This window comes from Gymnodraco acuticeps, unplaced genomic scaffold (genome assembly GCF_902827175.1).
Source record: "Gymnodraco acuticeps unplaced genomic scaffold, fGymAcu1.1, whole genome shotgun sequence".
Classification (NCBI taxonomy): Eukaryota; Metazoa; Chordata; class Actinopteri; order Perciformes; family Bathydraconidae; genus Gymnodraco; species Gymnodraco acuticeps.
This window is the reverse complement of record NW_022990334.1, coordinates 2,534,728-2,553,166: the sequence shown is the minus strand read 5'-3', so window position 1 is coordinate 2,553,166 and position 18,439 is coordinate 2,534,728. Positions and strand designations below refer to the sequence as shown.

Here is an 18,439-nt window from a genome sequence, read left to right as displayed (position 1 = left end):
AGAGGCTCTGTGGCACTCTGCAGCCCAGTGTGGAGATTACACAGGCACCGAGTGCAAGGAAGAGAGAGGGGTGGATTGTTTCCCCTCCCTTCATTTCCATCCTGACAAGTGACAGGATGAGAGGAGAAGAAACTGGGAGGTGGGTGAGGTGTGTTCACAGTTCCTGATCAGGGCGGCGACTTACATCCATCTCGTTCCCTGCAGGGACCAGAACTCTGAGGCACACACGCAGACCTTGGTGTGTAACTTTTATCCCGTACTCTTGAACGGCCTCAACAATAATTCATAATAATTAGTGCATTCAGCCTGGCTGATCACAGGGGACGTCCCCTCGTTCTCATTCCTACTCTGCAAAGGAGAACAACTCTTCAGTGAGAGGGAAACTAAGTCCACTTAAGATCTACATTGCCGCTGAACATTTTTTAATGAATACAATATTATGTTGACTGCTAAATGTGTTTATTGGCTTCATTGTATTTCAGTTCATATTAAACCAAACCAAATAGAGATAGGTTTAATTACAGAGGATATGTCATTTCTTAAAGGTCACATGTCATGGCCATTTCCACTGATCATAATTCCATTGTTGAGGTCTACTAGAATAGATTTATACTGTGCAATTTTCCAAACTCACATTGTTTCGCATACAGCATCTCTGTAAACTACGTGTATTCACTCTCTCCACTAAACGGGTCGTTGCAGGTCTTGCCCCCCCCTCCCTGTGAGCCCAGTGTGCTCCGATTGGTCAGCTCGGCCCCTCTGTTCTAATTTGTCAACCACCAGAGGCTCTGCCACTGTTGACATCTGCCGTAAAGTGGTTTAGCGGGTACTTAGCCCACTTAGCCCATGGTGTTTTTTTTCTTAGCTTTTTCATGTTTTTGCCTTTAAAGAAAGAAATTAATTGATTCCACAACAAAAATATTAGGCAATTCACTTTTTATTTTGAACTGCAGTTGTTTATTTCAACACATGATGTTTCAATCAGGAGAGAATTCATTTAGTTTGAACATTTATTGACACATGCCATATGATAAGGTGCATGAACACCTGAAATCACAGCTGACTGCAGGAGAGAGGAGAACCATTTTATAGTTTGGCTGCAGCACGTTGATTGGCTGCTGGAGAATGAGGTGAAATGTAATAGGTTAAAGAGTACGCCTGTGATGAGCTGATTATATGCAGCTGCGAAGTGAATGTATATACACCCAGGCTGAAGTCGAATAGTCCATTTAGCTTAGGAACCTTCCTAACGGAGTGAAATGACCCGGAAGTACGTCACTGGCAGCCATGATAAGTGCCGTTCGAATTCTCTAGAATGATAGGAAAGGAGGTTTCAAACTTCCTTTATAACCTCCTTTAGCTTAGGAACCACTGGACCTCCCTAACCGAAAGGAGAGGAGAAAATGCTGTCCCCACAATGCCTTGCAGCCGCAGCATTTGCCGTCACACAACAGTCGGCCGTTCACGGAAACAAACGATTATGACGGAGAAATTATATCATGAAAGTTACGGTGCTTATTAAGCATTTTAAAAGGTAGCCTATATGGTAAGTTGCCAAAGTGCTTTTTTCTGAACGTTCATCAGTATTATAATCAAAAAGAGAAATATGAACGTTAGTTTTTACTGAAATGATCAAATAAAGTCAACATTTCACTGAGCTGTGTGGGGTTGTTCGACTTTTAAAAGATGTTTGAATGGTGATATACACAGTGATAGATGTTAAGGACTAACGTTTACAATAAATACATTTGTATTTATTTTTAAGATCTTTTAATAGTTCATACAATCATACGTATTGGGATCATTTGTATTACTGTGGACCGGAGGGAGAGGGTGACGAGCATAAGTTTCACTTTCCTTTTTTATTTAAATTCCAACTTTGGTCATGAAGAATATGTTTCTCTCTTGTCCACGTTCATAAAGCAAAGCAACAGCATCAGAGCACGGTGCAGAGTCTCTAGATGAGTTTACAGTAGTCCCTCATTCTTATTAAACATCCATGTTGTAGTCCGCTATAGAAAACTATAGTTTCCATAGTTTCCCCACAGCAGCAGACGCACATTCATGACGTCCGCTGGCGCATCATAAACACGTTGGATAGTGAAAGTGCATTCGGATTCTCTAAAGTACCGCGGTCTCTTCTCCTAAATCCTTTTGAATTCTCCTATCCACTATCCCTTAACCCCGTGACGTTTCACTCAGAGGTCAAGGAATAGACGATAGGGTTAGAACTTAGGAGCTGATTTTTAAACTATCCGACCGCAACCCCAGTCTTCCTGAAAGAACTTGCGCTGAGCTTCATTTAAATCTTGAAAAAAAAGATAAATAACACACACTTAAATTGCCCCACAAATAATAAATAAACACATTAGCCATATTACCATGGGAGATGGGCACACAGCAAATAAATGCTGCCATCACAACGAAGTTAGAGGCCTTTGCATATTTAAAACCAGTGCCAAATATGTCAAATCTGTAAAGTTTTTGTAAAACTACAGAAACAAACTTTCAATGGCCACCAATCTGCAGATCACACACATCCATTTGACAAAAGATGTAACAAAGATGTTTACACTGCCGACAGTCATTATTTCAAACAGTATGAACACATTTAACGCAGAATGCTTGCTCATTCATTTGTTTCCCTCGACCACGATGGCTGCCATCGTATGGTCAGATCCTGGGCTGGACCGGTCACTGATGAAGGCGACATTCATGTCCTTTTGAAGCACATTAAATAATAGGTTAGCGCATAAGAGATAATGAATTAGGTAATGCATACTTTTTAAACTCTTAGCGAATTCAGAGCCATTATTACCAGCTGCTAAAGCAACGCTGGTATTGTTTTCCCCTATTGAGTCTGCATGTGTGTGTCGTCATGGCAATGTGGTCCTGAAGACACACAGAGGTGCTTTTGAGTACTTTGCCTAGTGTTTGAATGCATGTGGACAGATTTGATCAATCACAACCGTGCAAGTTTTAGTGTATCTTCTCATCTTTTTTGCAGGTTCCATACAATATGTGAACTGGAGCAGAAGAGCAGAAGCCACCTTTCAAATGTTACACAATCCTTTTCCCATGCCATTGCTGTCAACACCTATCCATGCTGAACGTTGCTACTGTAAGATATTATTGATTGGGGTGTGGCCAAAAGTGCAATATGCTTCAAAATGTAACTGACAGAGCAGTACTTTTGTCCTGTGTCCACTGTGCCCATGGATTTTATTTTATTTCAAGATTTTTAATTACGTCGCTAAACTCCTTGAAAATGTCCTCTTCCTTTTCTCCAAGGTACACGACAAGGCAGTGGATGGCTATAGTTCTCTGCGTACTTCAATTGTATTGTGCTATTTTTGAAAAAGGAAAAAAAGAGAAATTACCTAAATGAATATATTCTGAATGGGTGACTGCCAACAACTTGCATTTCAATGACAACTCTAAATAACGATCCTACCTGAAGAAGCATGTCCTTGATCTGCTTCACCGAGATTCATTTTTAATAAAAAGCGACATCACAATGGTACCCAAAGTATTTTTACTCTCACAGTAGCCTCTACTACTTTGTATCCTCTCACAGAACTATTCACAGTTCAAAGGCTGCTAATTTTGGTCAAACAGCAATTTGCCTATACAGTGCAACTACAAGGCTACTGTATTTGAATGACAAGAGATGCCACTCACCTTAAAATGTCCTTTGTATATTTCTATTTGTCTTAACTGTCGGAACTTGTCCAGGCATGTTAAGTGGGAGTGGACTTGAAATCCTTAACTCAAGGTGTAGAACAATTAAGTTATCAAGCCAATTGCATTACTTGCTACAACTTGAATTTAGTTTTAAGTCAATTAACGCAGAAATCAGAGTTCAAATTACACACAATATTAAGTTGATGTAATTACCAACATTATTACGTCAACACAACTTATAAATTAATGTTTGCAACTTAAAATATTTATCTAAATCATTTAACTCACATTTTTATCTTGCAACCATGCATTTAATTAAGTGGAGGTGAAAGGTCGCCTGAATTCGTTTTTAGAGTGTAGAGAGATTGCCTGATTTTGTACGTGAATATTCTTGGGATTTTGGCTTTGAGAATGTTGGAGGACAATTTTTGATGTTGCTTCTTACACTGTAAATATAAGATATGACCATTCGGTGCACAAAACAACAACTGCGTTCAGAAGTAGTGTATTGTTGCGACTAGCGTCAACAAAAATGAATTAGCATCAACTGAAAATCTGAAGGATATGAAGGAAATAAATCTGCACATTTTTGATAGTAAAACCATTTTTCAAGTAATTTTTAAATGAAAAGATATATATGAAATATCTGAAAATGTGGACTTCAGCCTCCTTGAATATGGAAATGTCCTGATTTAATCTGTTTTAAATCATATTAAAGTGAAATGATCTGGGTTTTGGAATGAAGAGACATTTAAAGCCATCATGTTTGACTTTGAGAATCAGGGATGGAACATTTTTGCCTAATTTCTCACAATTTGTGGAGTGCACAACTAATGGAATAATCTACATAATAATATGGAGGTTTATCAAAAACAACAATATTTCTTAGTTGCTGCCTATTATCAAATCTGTTAGCACAAAAAATAACTTTTGTGCATCAATATCACCGCAAAGTCACCGACCAAGAAGGCATGCCATCTCATAGTAAAATGCAAACAGTGACACAGCTACTAAATACCACGACCCATCACACCAAATGAGCGAGAGTTTTTTTCTGTTTGGCTGAAAGAGGTGTCGGAGGTAATGAGGCGAGGTGTGTGGGAGAGGGAGTGATGAAATGTTTCCTGTCCTGCACGCCCCTCAGCTGTTGGCTCACAGATCATCTTGGACCCAGAAAGGGCCGCAGTTTCCAGCTGATCTGGAGCCATGTAAGCATCCCACAGACACCCTTTAGCCTTGTGTGTGTACATGTGTGTGTGTGAGTATGTTTATTTCTGTGTGCGTGCGTGCACTTTCAATGCCACCTGAGATCGAAGACATGATTAATGACTGTTCGCGGAGAGGAGCCTCACACTCCGAGCCTCACACTCAGAGCCCCGGTCCAAAGCTTCGAACAAGGCGGGGAGAATGATAGAGGTCATGGATGTGGATACATACACGAATATTTATATATGCTAATACATGTGACACACGCACATTTCCATCTCTGAACAGGAAGTAATCAGGATGCCCAGCCCTTCCCCTGACAGTAAAGCTCCCATGAGCCGTCTCTCATTTTTCACACATTGGTACAGCTCATTGATATCCATACAGCAGAATTGAAAGTATATCGTGCATAATGAGATATTTGACCAAAAAGCTATTATTGCCACACAGTCTTAAAAGTAATTACATTGCTTTAGAATGCACACTCAAAAAAGGTTTCACTGGTGAATAGAAGTAATTATTTGTCAGGGTAATAAGGATTTACACTTAAAGATATGATGTCAAGTATTAGCCGCTCTTAAGGGGAAGCTAAACATGTAATTGGATGCTTTGATGAAGTGTGTAATATGGGCGCCTCGAGTGAGATGCTGCTCCTGAAATCAAGACAAACGCAGGTTTTATTTTTATTTTTTACATGTAATTGAGTACCAGTCTTAAGCGACAAATTTGTTTGTGCCCCTTTATTTTCTCACGCGACATTTCTCTCTACTGTACGTCTGCGCTTTTGTTTCTCTCCGTCACTCCCCTCTTTGTCTTTGTGAGCAAACTGTGTAAACAACTTAATTTGAGCAGCGGCAGAGAAAACAGGAGAACATTGAGAGCAAAAGACTTCAGAGCCACAATTTTGTCTTTTGTGATAACGTGGCCTTGTGTTTTCAATAGCCTGTCTTTTGCTATTCAAATTCCTTTCAAATTAAAGAAAAAGAAAAGGCAAGAGAGGCGAGAGAGAGAAAAAAGAGACCAAATGGAGAACTTCATCTCCCGTTGACAAAGAGTGTTGGAAGAGTGGATGCATTTTCTGACGGAAAGGCTTCATGCTGGGTTTTATCATGCTTTTAGCCACCAGTCTTGTTGGCTGATTGTTGCTTTTGGTTCGGTTACAATTTAATTAAATGAGCCAGATAATTACTGCTTTAAAGGCTCTTCTAATCTAACCATAAGATAAGATGAGATAGAAATGCAAATGCAAAACCTATTTGTGTATTCTATTTTATCAGGTCTATGAAGATATGCATATTTACATACAGGTAAAGGTTTAATTAATTAAGTGCATAGCAATTAAACAGTCATCCATTTAGATATTGGACTATTTATTATGTATTATTCTTTTGTGTAGGGCATTTTTCAAGCAACATTTTCAAAATGTAAACTTCTCGACTGCTTCCCTTGTCTTATGTATGGTAAAAACACAACTTTTGGGGGGGTTAAGACTTTGACTGAAACAAAAAAGACATTTGACGATGTCACCTTAGAATAGGATAATAGGAAATGCTCTACCCATTATCTTCTGTTGTTTAAAGGACCTTTAATAATGAATGATTTAAAACAAATCTGCAGATACATGATAATGATGCACATAGAGCTGAATACCTACAAAAAAAGCTTTAAACTGTGCCAGCTCTGTCAGAATATTTGTATATTAATAAAAGTCAAAGAATAGGATAGTGTCTTATACAGAGTAAACCTGGCCTTGTTGAGCCCCATCCTGCAATAGGAGTCATCTGGACAGGAAGCCTCCCACAGTGTGATGACCCTAAACAGCATCTACTCCGGCACTCACACACCGCCTCCCCGCTAATTTGTTTGATAAATGAGATGGCGTGATGGAATCTTTGAAGCTAATTGTCTTTGGGTTATTGTCAATGCGCATGTAACCATTGCAAATGCAGTGAAATAATATGCACAGTCGAGCCGGGTCGATTGCGATCAGCATGTTCCCAGAGCCGGCTGTCTCTGCAGCACTTTCTGAAGGCACATTTGAGGCATGATGCAAGAAAACACATATCACCTGAGGCAATTTCAAAACCATAAATGCACTAATGCACCTACTGCTGAAACACTCCAGAGACGGTTGACAGTATATCTTTTACTTTTAAGTCTATACAGAGGACAGACTGAATAAGTCACCTCAACTAGAGTTTGACTGCCTAACCCTAACCCTGTTCAGGAAAAAAGTACATTGCAATTGTTGCTTTTGTGACGGAATGGACCTCATGAAGCAACATTCTCTTACATGTTTGTTCCGAGAAAGAATAAGGCAAGTTAACGCAACGTTTGCCTCACAATTCATTCAAATCTGCTCCTACCAAGGTGAAAAGACTGATGAATCCCACCTGATCATAAATTGGAGGCATATGGCTGATTATTTATTATTAGCAATCATAATGACCCCTAAACACACAAAGGGCAGTCGATGTGCCGCGTGCAAAAATTGGAGAGATGCCATAAAAAGAAAAGCCATAAGAAAAGGAACGTCAGCTGTAGTGAAAACAAGATATTGATAAATAAACTCAAAAGTTAACATGTCATTTTACTTAAAGGGGACCTATCATGCAAAATGCACTTTGTGATGTCTTTTATACATAAATATGTGTCCCCGGTGCGTCGGGGAACTCACGCAGCGTCAGAAAACAAAACTCTCTTTTCCTCCGTACCCACATTTTTTAAAAACGGGTGTACGAGCGGATACAGATTTCCATCCGCTCTGACGTGTCCGTCCGCTGTGACGTCGGCGGACCCACAGAAAGTTGCTATCAGAAACAATGCCTGACGTGTTTTGGACGTAATCTCGTCTTTGTTTACATTAGCAAGCCTCGCTAACACTCAGAGCTAACCTGTACTGTAGCACATGTGTTTAAAAAGCAGGAAATAAAAAATAACTCACCTTGTGGTAAACCCGCAAGAGAAAAAGCATTTGAGATCCATACTGTTTCAGAAATAATCTTTGACGTGGTTTAAACAGGATGGCAATGTATTACAGCAGAATTTAACTTTATCTCCGGTAGAATTCTGATCAGGAATTAGCTCTGCCTCCTCTTCTTTTTTTTCTTCAAGCAAAGGACCCAAAATCTGCGTTTCTCTAACAGGGCTGCAAAAGAGGGGTATGAGCAGTGAGAGGCATGGTTACAATGGGTGATCTGTTTGGTATTTTGAAGAAAAAACTTCTGACATGTTTTAAATAGGTATGGCCCCACAATATATGTTTCAAATATAGCATGATAGGTCCACTTTAATGTAAGTACTGGTGTTAATGGAAAACAAAAAATCAACTACTGTAAAAGCAGTATTTCTGTTACGGTGTGTGTAGGAAGCAGGACCCAAATGCAGATGAAGTGACAAAAATAGTTACTTTATTTTAAGGCTATATATATATATATATATATATATATATATATATATATATATATATACACACACACACACACACACACACACACACACACACACACACACGTACAGACAGAACAGGACACTCAAGACCACGTCAATACACAAGACAACCCGACAAAGAGACAGAAAACCCAGAACTTAAATACACCCAGGACTAATCAAACAAACACGAGACAGGTGAGGAGGGAGGAGAAAACACAGAGGCACCAGGTGAACACAATCGGGTAATCAGGGAGGGAAACAGACAAAAAGCAACAGGCAGGAAACGGGGGTGAACACTTTACAAAATAACACAGGAAACCAAAGATAGAAAAAGACAAGACAACAACACAGACAGATCCTAACAGTACCCCCCCCCCATCAAGGGACGGATCCCAGACTTCCCAAAACAAAAACAAAAATCCAAAACCTCAAGCAGGGTGGATGGAGGGGGTCCGGAGGAGGGACGCATCACTAAGCCACCAGGGTGGGTGGAGGGGGTCAGGAGGACGGGACTGAACTGACCGCCCAGGGGCATGGCAGAGGACCAGGTAGGGGTCTCGGGCGGACGGCCCGGGGGCAAGGCAGAGGACCAGGAAGGGGTCTCGGGCGGACGGCCCGGGGGCAAGGCAGAGTCCAAAAAGGGGAATTCGGGCGGACGGCCCGGGGGCAAGGCAGAGTCCAAAAAGGGGGACTCCGGCGGACGGCCCGGGGGCAAGACAGAGTCCAAAAAGGGGGACTCCGGCGGACGGCAAGACAGAGTCCAAGGTGGGGACCATGGAGGGGCGAAGGCAGCGGCAGGAAGAGTCAGGGGGCCGGGCCCGAGGGCGAAGGCAACGGCAGGAAGAGTCAGGGGCCCGAGGGCGAGGACCGCGGCACTCAGGGGGCTGGGCTCGAGGGCGAAGACCGCGGCTCTCAGTGGGCTGGGCTCGAGGGTGAAGACCGCGGCTCTCAGGGGGCCGGGCTTGAGGGCGAAGACCGTGGCTCTCAGGGGGCCGGGCTCGAGGGCGAAGACCGGACAGCCCCGGAGGCCGGGCAGGAGCCGGTGTCGACCGGACAGGATCCGGAGCCGGTGGGACAGGTGTCGGCAAGATTCCCCACGGAAGAGGACCATGAGTTGGCAGGACCCTCGGCAGGAGGGCAGTCGGCGGGACCCCCAACGGGACAGGACATAGGGTTGGCAGGACTCCCGGCAGAAGAGCAGTCTGCGGGACCTCCAACGGGACAAGGCATGGAGTTGGCAGGACCCCCGGCAGAAGAGCAGTCTGCGGGACCTCCAACGGCACAGGACATGGGGTTGGCAGGACCCCCGGCAGAAGAGTAGTCTGCGGGACCTCCAACGGCACAGGACATGGGGTTGGCAGGACCCCCGGCAGAAGAGCAGTCTGCGGGACCTCCAACGGCACAGGACAAAGGGTTGGCAGGACCCCTGGCAGGAGAGTAGTCGTCGGGACCTCCAACGAGACAGGACATGGGGTTGGCAGGACCCCCGATAGAAGAGTAGTCGGCCGGGCCTCCAACGGCACAGGACACAGGGTTGGCAGGACCCCCGGCAGGAGAGTAGTCGGCGGGGCCTCCAACGGCACAGGACATAGGATTGGCAGGACCCCCGGCAGGAGAGTAGACGGCGGGACCTCCAACGAGACAGGACAAAGGGTTGGCAGGACCCCCGGCAGGAGAGTAGTCGGCAGGGCCTCCAACGGGACAGGACACAGGGTTGGCAGGACCCCCGGCAGGAGAGTAGTCGGCGGGGCTCTCCAACGGCACAGGACATAGGATTGGCAGGACCCCCGGCAGGAGAGTAGACGGCGGGACCTCCAACGAGACAGGACAAGGAGCTGGCAGGACCCCCGGCAGGAGAGTAGACGGCGGGACCTCCAACGAGACAGGACAAGGAGCTGGCAGGACCCCCGGCAGGAGAGTAGACGGCGGGACCTCCAACGGGACAGACATACGATTGGTAGGACCCCCCGGCAGAGGAGTAGTCGACGGGGCCTCCAACGGGACAGGACATGGAGTTGGCAGGACCCCCAGCGGTACCTCCAACGGACCAGGACATTGGGTAGGGACTTGAGACGTGATTCGAGAGGGGACTCGAGAGGGGAACCAAGGGGGAACTCGAGAGGAGACTCGAGAGGGGAACTAGAGAGGGGACACCAGAGGGGACTAGAGGAGAGACTAGAGGAGGGACTAGAGGAGGAACTAGAGAAGGGAACTCGAGAGGGGAACTAGAGAGGGGACTTGAGGAGGGACTAAAGGAGGGACTAGAGGAGGGAACTGGAGAGGGGACTCGAGAGGGGACTGGAGAGGGAACTCGAGAAGTGACTAGAGGAGGGACTAGAGATGGGAGTAGGGAATTGACTAGAGGAGGGACTCGGGAAGGGACCAGAGAGGGGACTAGAGAAATGACTAGAGGAGGGACTTGAGAAGGGACTCGAGAGGGAACTGGAGAGGGGACTCGAGAGGGAACTAGAGAAGGGACTAGAGAAGGGACTAGAGAAGGGACCAGAGGAGGGACTAGAGAGGTGACTAAAGGGGGAACTGGAGAAGGGACTAGGGAAGTGATTAGAGGAGGTACTTGAGAAAGGACTTGAGAAAGGAATTGAGTAGGGACTAGAGAAGGGACTAGGAAAGTGACCTGAGGAGGGACTAGGGAAGGGACTAGAGAAGAGACTAGAGAACGGACTAGAGAAGAGACTAGAGAAGGGCTCGGGAAGGGACCAGAGGAGGGACTAGAGAGGGGACTAGAGAGGTGACTAAAGGAGGGACTGGAGAAGGGACTAGGGAAGTGACTAGAGGAGGGACTTGAGAAAGGACTTGAGAAAGGACTTGAGAAAGGAATTGAGTAGGGACTAGAGAAGGGACTAGGGTTGGTACTGGAGAAGGGACTAGAGAAGGGACTAGGAAAGTGACCTGAGGAGGGACTAGGGAAGGGACTAGAGAAGGGACTATGGCAGCTGGGGCCGGGACTGGGTCTGGAACCATGGCTGCTGGGGCCGGGACTGGGGGCCGGGACCATGGCTGCTGGGGCCAGAACTGGGGCTGAAACCATGGCTGCTGGGGCCTGTACTAGGTCTGGAACCATGGCCGGAAACATGGCTGCTGGGGCCTGTACTGGGGCTGTAACCGTGGCTGCTGGGGGCTGAACTGGTTCTGGAACCCTGGCCCTTTGGGCTCGTGCTGCCAACCTGGCCTTGCGACTCCTTCCTTTAGGAGCCGTTTGGAGGCTCCGTGGACCTCCAAAGGCCAGACGAGTACCAGCGAATGGCTCCTGGACTGTAGCAAACACTGGGTGAGAAGCAGGGGCTGACGCCAGACGGACCACACCGATGCGTGTGGTATCAAAACGGGAGTTGGGAGGCCTGGGGCTGTCAGGCAGGGGATAACACACCGTGAGAAAATCCAAAATCCTGCCCGATAAGAATTTAACCAAGCCTGGCTTCTCCATAGTAATCCGGCGTGCCTCTGCCAGAACAGCCTCTCGCTGCTGAACCCTGGACGCTCCCAACCATCGATACGAGCAGTCATCCAAAGCAAAGGAAAACTCCAATAGCTCCTGCTCAAAAGGATCTGCTGGGCCCATATTCAGGTCGGGTTGTAATGTTACGGTGTGTGTAGGAAGCAGGACCCAAATGCAGATTAAGTGACAAAAATAGTTCCTTTATTTCAAGGCTATATATACGTACAGACAGAACAGGACACTCACCGAAGACCACGTCAATACACAAGACAACCCGACAAAGAGAGACAGAAAACCCAGAACTTAAATACACCCAGGACTAATCAAACAAACACGAGACAGGTGAGGAGGGAGGAGAAAACACAGCGGCACCAGGTGAACACAATCGGGTAATCAGGGAGGGAAACAGACAAAAAGCAACAGGCAGGAAACGGGGGTGAACACTTTACAAAATAACACAGGAAACCAAAGATAGAAAAAGACAAGACAAAACAACAACACAGACAGATCCTAACAATTTCAAGTCCAATCCAATCAATTAATCTCAAACATCAAACATTAATGAAGGGGAATTCATCTTGTTTGATGCTCGCTAATCCATTGATGTCATTAGCTTCCTATTAACTGGGTGTGATTTCTAGTTACAGTGAAATTGCATTGTGTCATTTTCCATATTTTTCTTCCCAAGCTCTTATTTGCAGTCGTAAGGTCATTATCTGTACCAAACTTCACCTTTGTCATTTCGAAAATGAATTATCCACCCTCCCTGTCGTCTTCCAATTACATTTCTCATTCAGGCTGGATTTCATGGTCACTTCACGATCGCACACATGTGTCTATTCTCTCCTTCCTTCGTCTAACCACCCTTTTTGGACTGTCATGAAAGCTATAGGTTCATGTGGGTGCCAAGTCCTGTGTGGTGTTTTTTTTTTATGAATATGCATGTGTCTGTGTTACTGACTGGTAGCATACCATGAGATAATGAGTCATAATGATATAAATCATTATACCTCTGATAAATGAGATAATCTACCACAGTGTGACGACTATGGGGGGTTAGGCAGCTGCCACCGGAGTAATTAACACAAAAGTTTGGTGTGTGTGTGTGTATAGTGTGCTTCTGCGACCTTGAAGACAACTCTTGCGTGGGTGGAAGGTGATTGATATGTGTTCTAGATTCCTAATTGACCCCTTGGCTTTCTTCACTTTCGACACCTATCTCTCATTCTTTTTTTTCTCCTTCTACTCAACTTACTTTAAACCCGCAAACTATTACTCAAGTCCTTCTACTGTCATTGCCATACACACCTGTTAACTATTTTTCACAATAAAAGGGCAATATTATAAGTATATATTTATATAGTTCAATATTATCAGCCTTGTAAGGTTGTTGGTTATGATCATTACTTTTTGTAAACAATTATTATGTTGGAAATATTCACATTTTCCTCAGAAATATTTAAAAGATATTAATATAAATCCCAAATCTAGAGAACTTAATTTACACAATATTCACATAACATCCACCAAATATGTACTTCGACAGCCTACGACATTTTGGAACATTTCAGAAAAGAGCCAACATCTTCTCCTGAACACAATAAAACACAACCTCTTTTGAAGGCAGTTTATCTGAAATGTTATCATAACACTCACCCCTATTCTATTCACTAAACATAAAGTGCACGCACTCGCACAAACTCACAAAGCCCTACCATTAGCATCAGAATGTCCCAAAAAAATGAATCGCCCTCCATTCAAGTTACAAACACATTAAGTTTGAACTCCTAATAGCCTGTGTGATGGATGCCGGTGCATAATGAGCTCTTTATGAGAGTTAATACCTACTGTTAATCAATGGACATAGTGGGGCACTTTTCAATACTACCTTCTAAGCATTTTGAAATGAGCCCTCATTGAATAGATTGATTCACATTTTGTTTCCTCCTCTCTCCTATGTTTTTCCTGCCTCATTCTAACTCCGTCCCAGCATGCAATTAGTTACATCACATATTGAATCAAATGGTGCCCATTCTTTAGAAATGCCCCGCTCTGACATCAATAAACACTGTGTCGAGACTGAGAGATATTTTGATGAAAATGCAATGCTACGCTGTAATGCAGTGGGTGGACCAGACTTTCCTCGGCCCGAAGCAATAGAAACATGGGTAACCTATTTATTACCATCAATATCCCATGCAGGCAGCTGCTGGAAGCATTCCTGTCAATTACTACTGGTTGTTGTATTGTTGTACTTTGATCTTTAGCTGCTAATGTAATGCGTTGCTCAAGGCCGCCGCGCTAGTATCATGCTGTATTAGCATCATAATCATGTATAATCTGCATCCACAAGTATAACATTTGAATGGATTAGAATTGGGCGGGATGTGATGCAACAGCAGTGGACAGATGAGGCATATAGAAGATATATGTGTGTAGCTGTGTACAAGGAGTATACACAAGCTGAGTCAGGACCGGGTAATGCTTTTATCTCAGCACAGGTACCTCCACCTGTAATGTACACGTGCTATTGAACGTGTTTGTTTCTGTGTTGTGTGTGTTTGGGTGTATGTGCGTCTGGCTGTGTTTGATTATCCCTTCCAGCCTCTAAGGGAGCGGGATTCATTCTCACTCTGATAATGAGGGAGAGACTAGCAATGCCCTCAAGTCATTTCTCTACTTCTTCCATCCTTCCTGTTGCATCCGGCTGCTTTTCCTTCTTAGTTTCCTGCTCTTTACCTTTCTCCAGCGTTGATAATCTGCCATCACTCTTCCCATCATTCCATCCTTCTTTCCTCTCGGATTTCCTCCCACTTTCTCCATTCTCTGCTTTTTCTTGTCATCGTCTTTGCCCACTTGTGTGTGTCTGTAGTCATGCGTGGCTGACATCCGTTTAAGATGATTGGATGGCGTTTGTGTCGTAGATTTCAAATGTATGCTGACCATTTTTCCTCAGCCCGGTCGATGGTCGACTATCTCTGTGGACCACAGCACTGGCAGCTCTGTTTCTCCCCACAATAGCCTTACTTATCCCGCATCAATACTCCGATGTGATGTATATTTGCCTGGTTGCTCAAATGTCCACTCGCTGCGCTCCCTCTTACCTAACTTTCTCTGTAGATTCTCCGGGGAGTGCAAAGCAAGAGTGAGTCACAGCAGTGCATCCATTAATTTTGTACCAACCTCTTTGCTTTCTTTTCCACTCTCTCCCTCTCTCTTTCTCTGTTTTCCAGGTGACTGAAGTGGAGATTGACATTACGGAGGCCCGCTAGGAGGCCCCTCCATCTCCCCCACCACCTCCTCCTCTTCCTTCACTTCCATCTCTTCTCCTTGCATCCCTACCCCCAACTAAACCTCAACATGGATCTGAAGGATCGGAGGAACCGCTCCCTGACCAGGGGTCGCTGCTCCAAAGACTCCCAGTACAACACCTCGTCGCTGGACACAGATGAGTGCCGTGTGCCTACCCAGAAGTCCTACAGCTCCAGCGAGACGCTCAAGGCCTTCGACCATGAGCAGAGGCTGCACTATGGCGGCTGTGTGACTGATCTTGTCCACCACGAGGCTGATGAGTACTCCAGGCAAGGTGAGTTTGAGGAGCAAAGCATTCCCTTCAAATGCTTTATTACACTGTGATTGTGGGCTTGATCCATACTGTGCTGGACTGGTGACATTAAACAGGAAATCAAGTTCATCTTATGACTAAATTCAAACATGTTGGAAAATATGCTTAGGCTTCTTGCTAAGAGTGAGATGAAAAAGGTGATTTAACTGCACATACGCTTACTATACAGCCAAAGTCATTAGCTGGTTAGCTTAACTTAGCCATAACCCTAACTCTTCCACTACATGTTATATCTTGTTAGTTTAATTCATACAACATTTTATGTTGATTTATGGGTTCTGTGCAGATGTTGTTTTTAAAATGTTGTATGGATTAGAAACGGGCAATATAACAGCTGATTTATTTTTAATATACTTTTATTTTAATGATGCCAGGCTAGGTGTTTCCCCCTTGCTTCCGGTCTGTGTGCTAAGCTAGCAGTTCTAGCTAAACTAACAATGTGCTTTTGTTAGCACACACAAGAGGGGTATCAATCTTTTAATTTCCCTGTTATTAAGAAACCCAATAAAAAGATTTAGCCAAAAATTAGGTATAGAAAAGATGTGTTTGAAGTTTTAAATATCTTATTTCAGTTTCCAGGTTTATAAATAAACTTTTCGATGTGACAGATAATGAAGGCTGCCCCAATTGCAACTAAAAAACAAAAAACTCAAGGAAGACAATTTCCTTTACCAATTTACCAATGATCTCAGTAGCTCCAGTAGGTAAGTCTTGTTTCTGTCCAGCACGTATGATGAAGCCGAGCATAGCTCAACACTTGTAGCCCTTCCAACCCTGTTCATTGATTCCTAAACATCTACATTCACACATTTATCAGCCATATTGTATATTGTACATGTATAGCTTTTTCAGGTGTATACTGTATACTTTTAAATGATGTGTGTTTCGAAGCCTTGGTGTCGAACTGTTAATGTAATCATTTGTTGTAAATGCTGCACTTTGCAGCAAAGAACCAATACAGACCTTTAGCACTGGAAAGCCTGTCATAATGAACTTCTGTATCCCCTGGGGAGCAAGTTAGCCAATAGGCCGATAGGTCAACTCTAAAGGGGTGGGTCTGTTCTCATAGGCATGTCTTTAAACTGCTTGTGTGTGTGTGTGTGTGTGTGTGTGTGTGTGTGTGTGTGTGTGTGTGTGTGTGTGTGTGTGTGTGTGTGTGTGTGTGTGTGTGTGTGTGTGTGTGTGTGTGTGTGTGTGTGTGTGTGTGTGTGTGTGTGTGTGTGTGTGTGTGTGTGTGTGTGTGTGTGTGTGTGTGCACACGTGGATATTGCAGGGGGACATGAAACAGGCATTATTGATCCCTGGCTGGTGAAAGGAGTCCGACTCAATGGGATTGATCTGGGCTAAGCTCTGTTTTCTCTGCATGGACACAGACAAGGGAAGAGAGCTAAGGGCCATACAACACACTAATACAGAAGAGAGAGGAATAATTATAAAGTTACCCTCAAAAGAGAATAAATGTATCTCTGAGGGTCCTTGAAGAGATTTTCTAAATAGGACGTCTTCATTTACCTTGAAGCAACTGTCAAGATAAATGTCGGACTGTGCGTGGTTTGAACACAATTGAGAGAAATGTATCAATCTGACAGAAGTTTAAAGAAGAAAATGTTTAATGGCACACAGAAGAGCATATTTATTTTCTGTGGAGTCAATGGTAACGATAGAAAAATTGAGGATTGATTGGTGGAACGCACAGTAGACTAGAAGTCAGTGGTGTGTGTTGTCCGGACACACTCCGCTGCTGCACTAAGCTGACCTCACACCAGGAGATAACTGGTCGATACCACAGTCCTCCCAGCCTATCAGCTCCCTCAGAGAGCCCATCCACAGATGCATCGTGGGAAGTGTGGCCACAGGAGACCAACAGTGTTGCAGCACCATATGGACTGTGACACCACGGGAGGAGGGAGAAAGAGAAGGACTTAGAGTGTGAAAGACAGAGGGAGAGAAGCAGCAGAGTTTTCTTCATCTTTCAACCAGATATTTTTGTAACTAGTGCGTGAGAGAGTGAGCGATGGAAACAATGTGTTATTAGTTTGAGCAGCTCGTAGTTTACAGGCAAGATGGTACACAGAAAGTTGCTTTTCTTTGACCAGTGGCGAGCCGTGACTTTTATACCTAGGCCCTCTGACCCCCCTTCCCTCGAGAAAAAAAAGAAGAGATATTACGTCACAGCGTATACTTCAGCAGAATATCAAAACAGCGGTCCGGGGTGCAAAACGCATCAATGACAGCGACCCTCTACCACACAAAACAACACCATATAAACACTTATCATGACAGGGCACCCACAGCCAAGTAACAATTACAAATGAATTAAGTCGGCACTCGGCACGGAAAAAATGACTTAGGCCTACCTTTGATGATAAATCACTGAAACACAAAGTCCATCCTCCTGTCCTTTTGGATGAAGCACTTGCGGGTCATTCAGCTGATCCTTTGCCACTCCAGTTTATCATTGTAACTCAATCTTGAAAATGACTCGGTTAATAATTTCACAACGATGTCCTCACTATCACTGAAGTGAGCCATCATGAACGAACTTATGCTAATTATAAATCTATCGATCATAAATCTATCGATCTATCAAAAATAATAAAAGTAAGGTAGACATGTGGATATTATCCGGCTGAACAAAACGTGCATTTATCTAACAGGTTCGTTTTCCACAGACCTTATTTCAAGCTATTTTCCAAAATCCTATGGAGAAATCCCATTGCTCTTTGTCGAGGGAATCCGAGCGAAGCTTACTTCCGGGTTTTAGGACACGTCACTGACCTCACAGCGGGCGGAACTTGTCATAAAGTCCGCGAAAATAAAGCCCGCCCATTTAGAGGGAAGATATGATTGGTCAATTGTACTGTCATTTGACATTACTCTCTCGTTGAGTTACTATAGCGGGCCCTCTGTGAATGGAGAGAGGGACCAACAAACCCTCCCGTCTTCACATAACTCGCAGAGACGGCATTTAACCCTTCACATTCCAACAGAAACTGAACAGGCAGATTCGAAGGATTTATTTCTTTGGAAATATT

The 18,439-nt window shown here is 44.3% G+C and overlaps 1 protein-coding gene across 1 annotated transcript in view; it reads left to right on the top strand.

Moving 5' to 3' along the window:
• The window catches only part of tenm2 (teneurin transmembrane protein 2), a 267,237-nt gene that overhangs the window by 44,902 nt on the left and 203,896 nt on the right, over positions 1-18,439 (top strand). The window contains 1 exon segment of the mRNA XM_034223289.1: positions 15,013-15,365. Within this exon segment, the coding sequence (XP_034079180.1) occupies positions 15,140-15,365 (226 nt within the window). The 5' untranslated portion in view covers positions 15,013-15,139.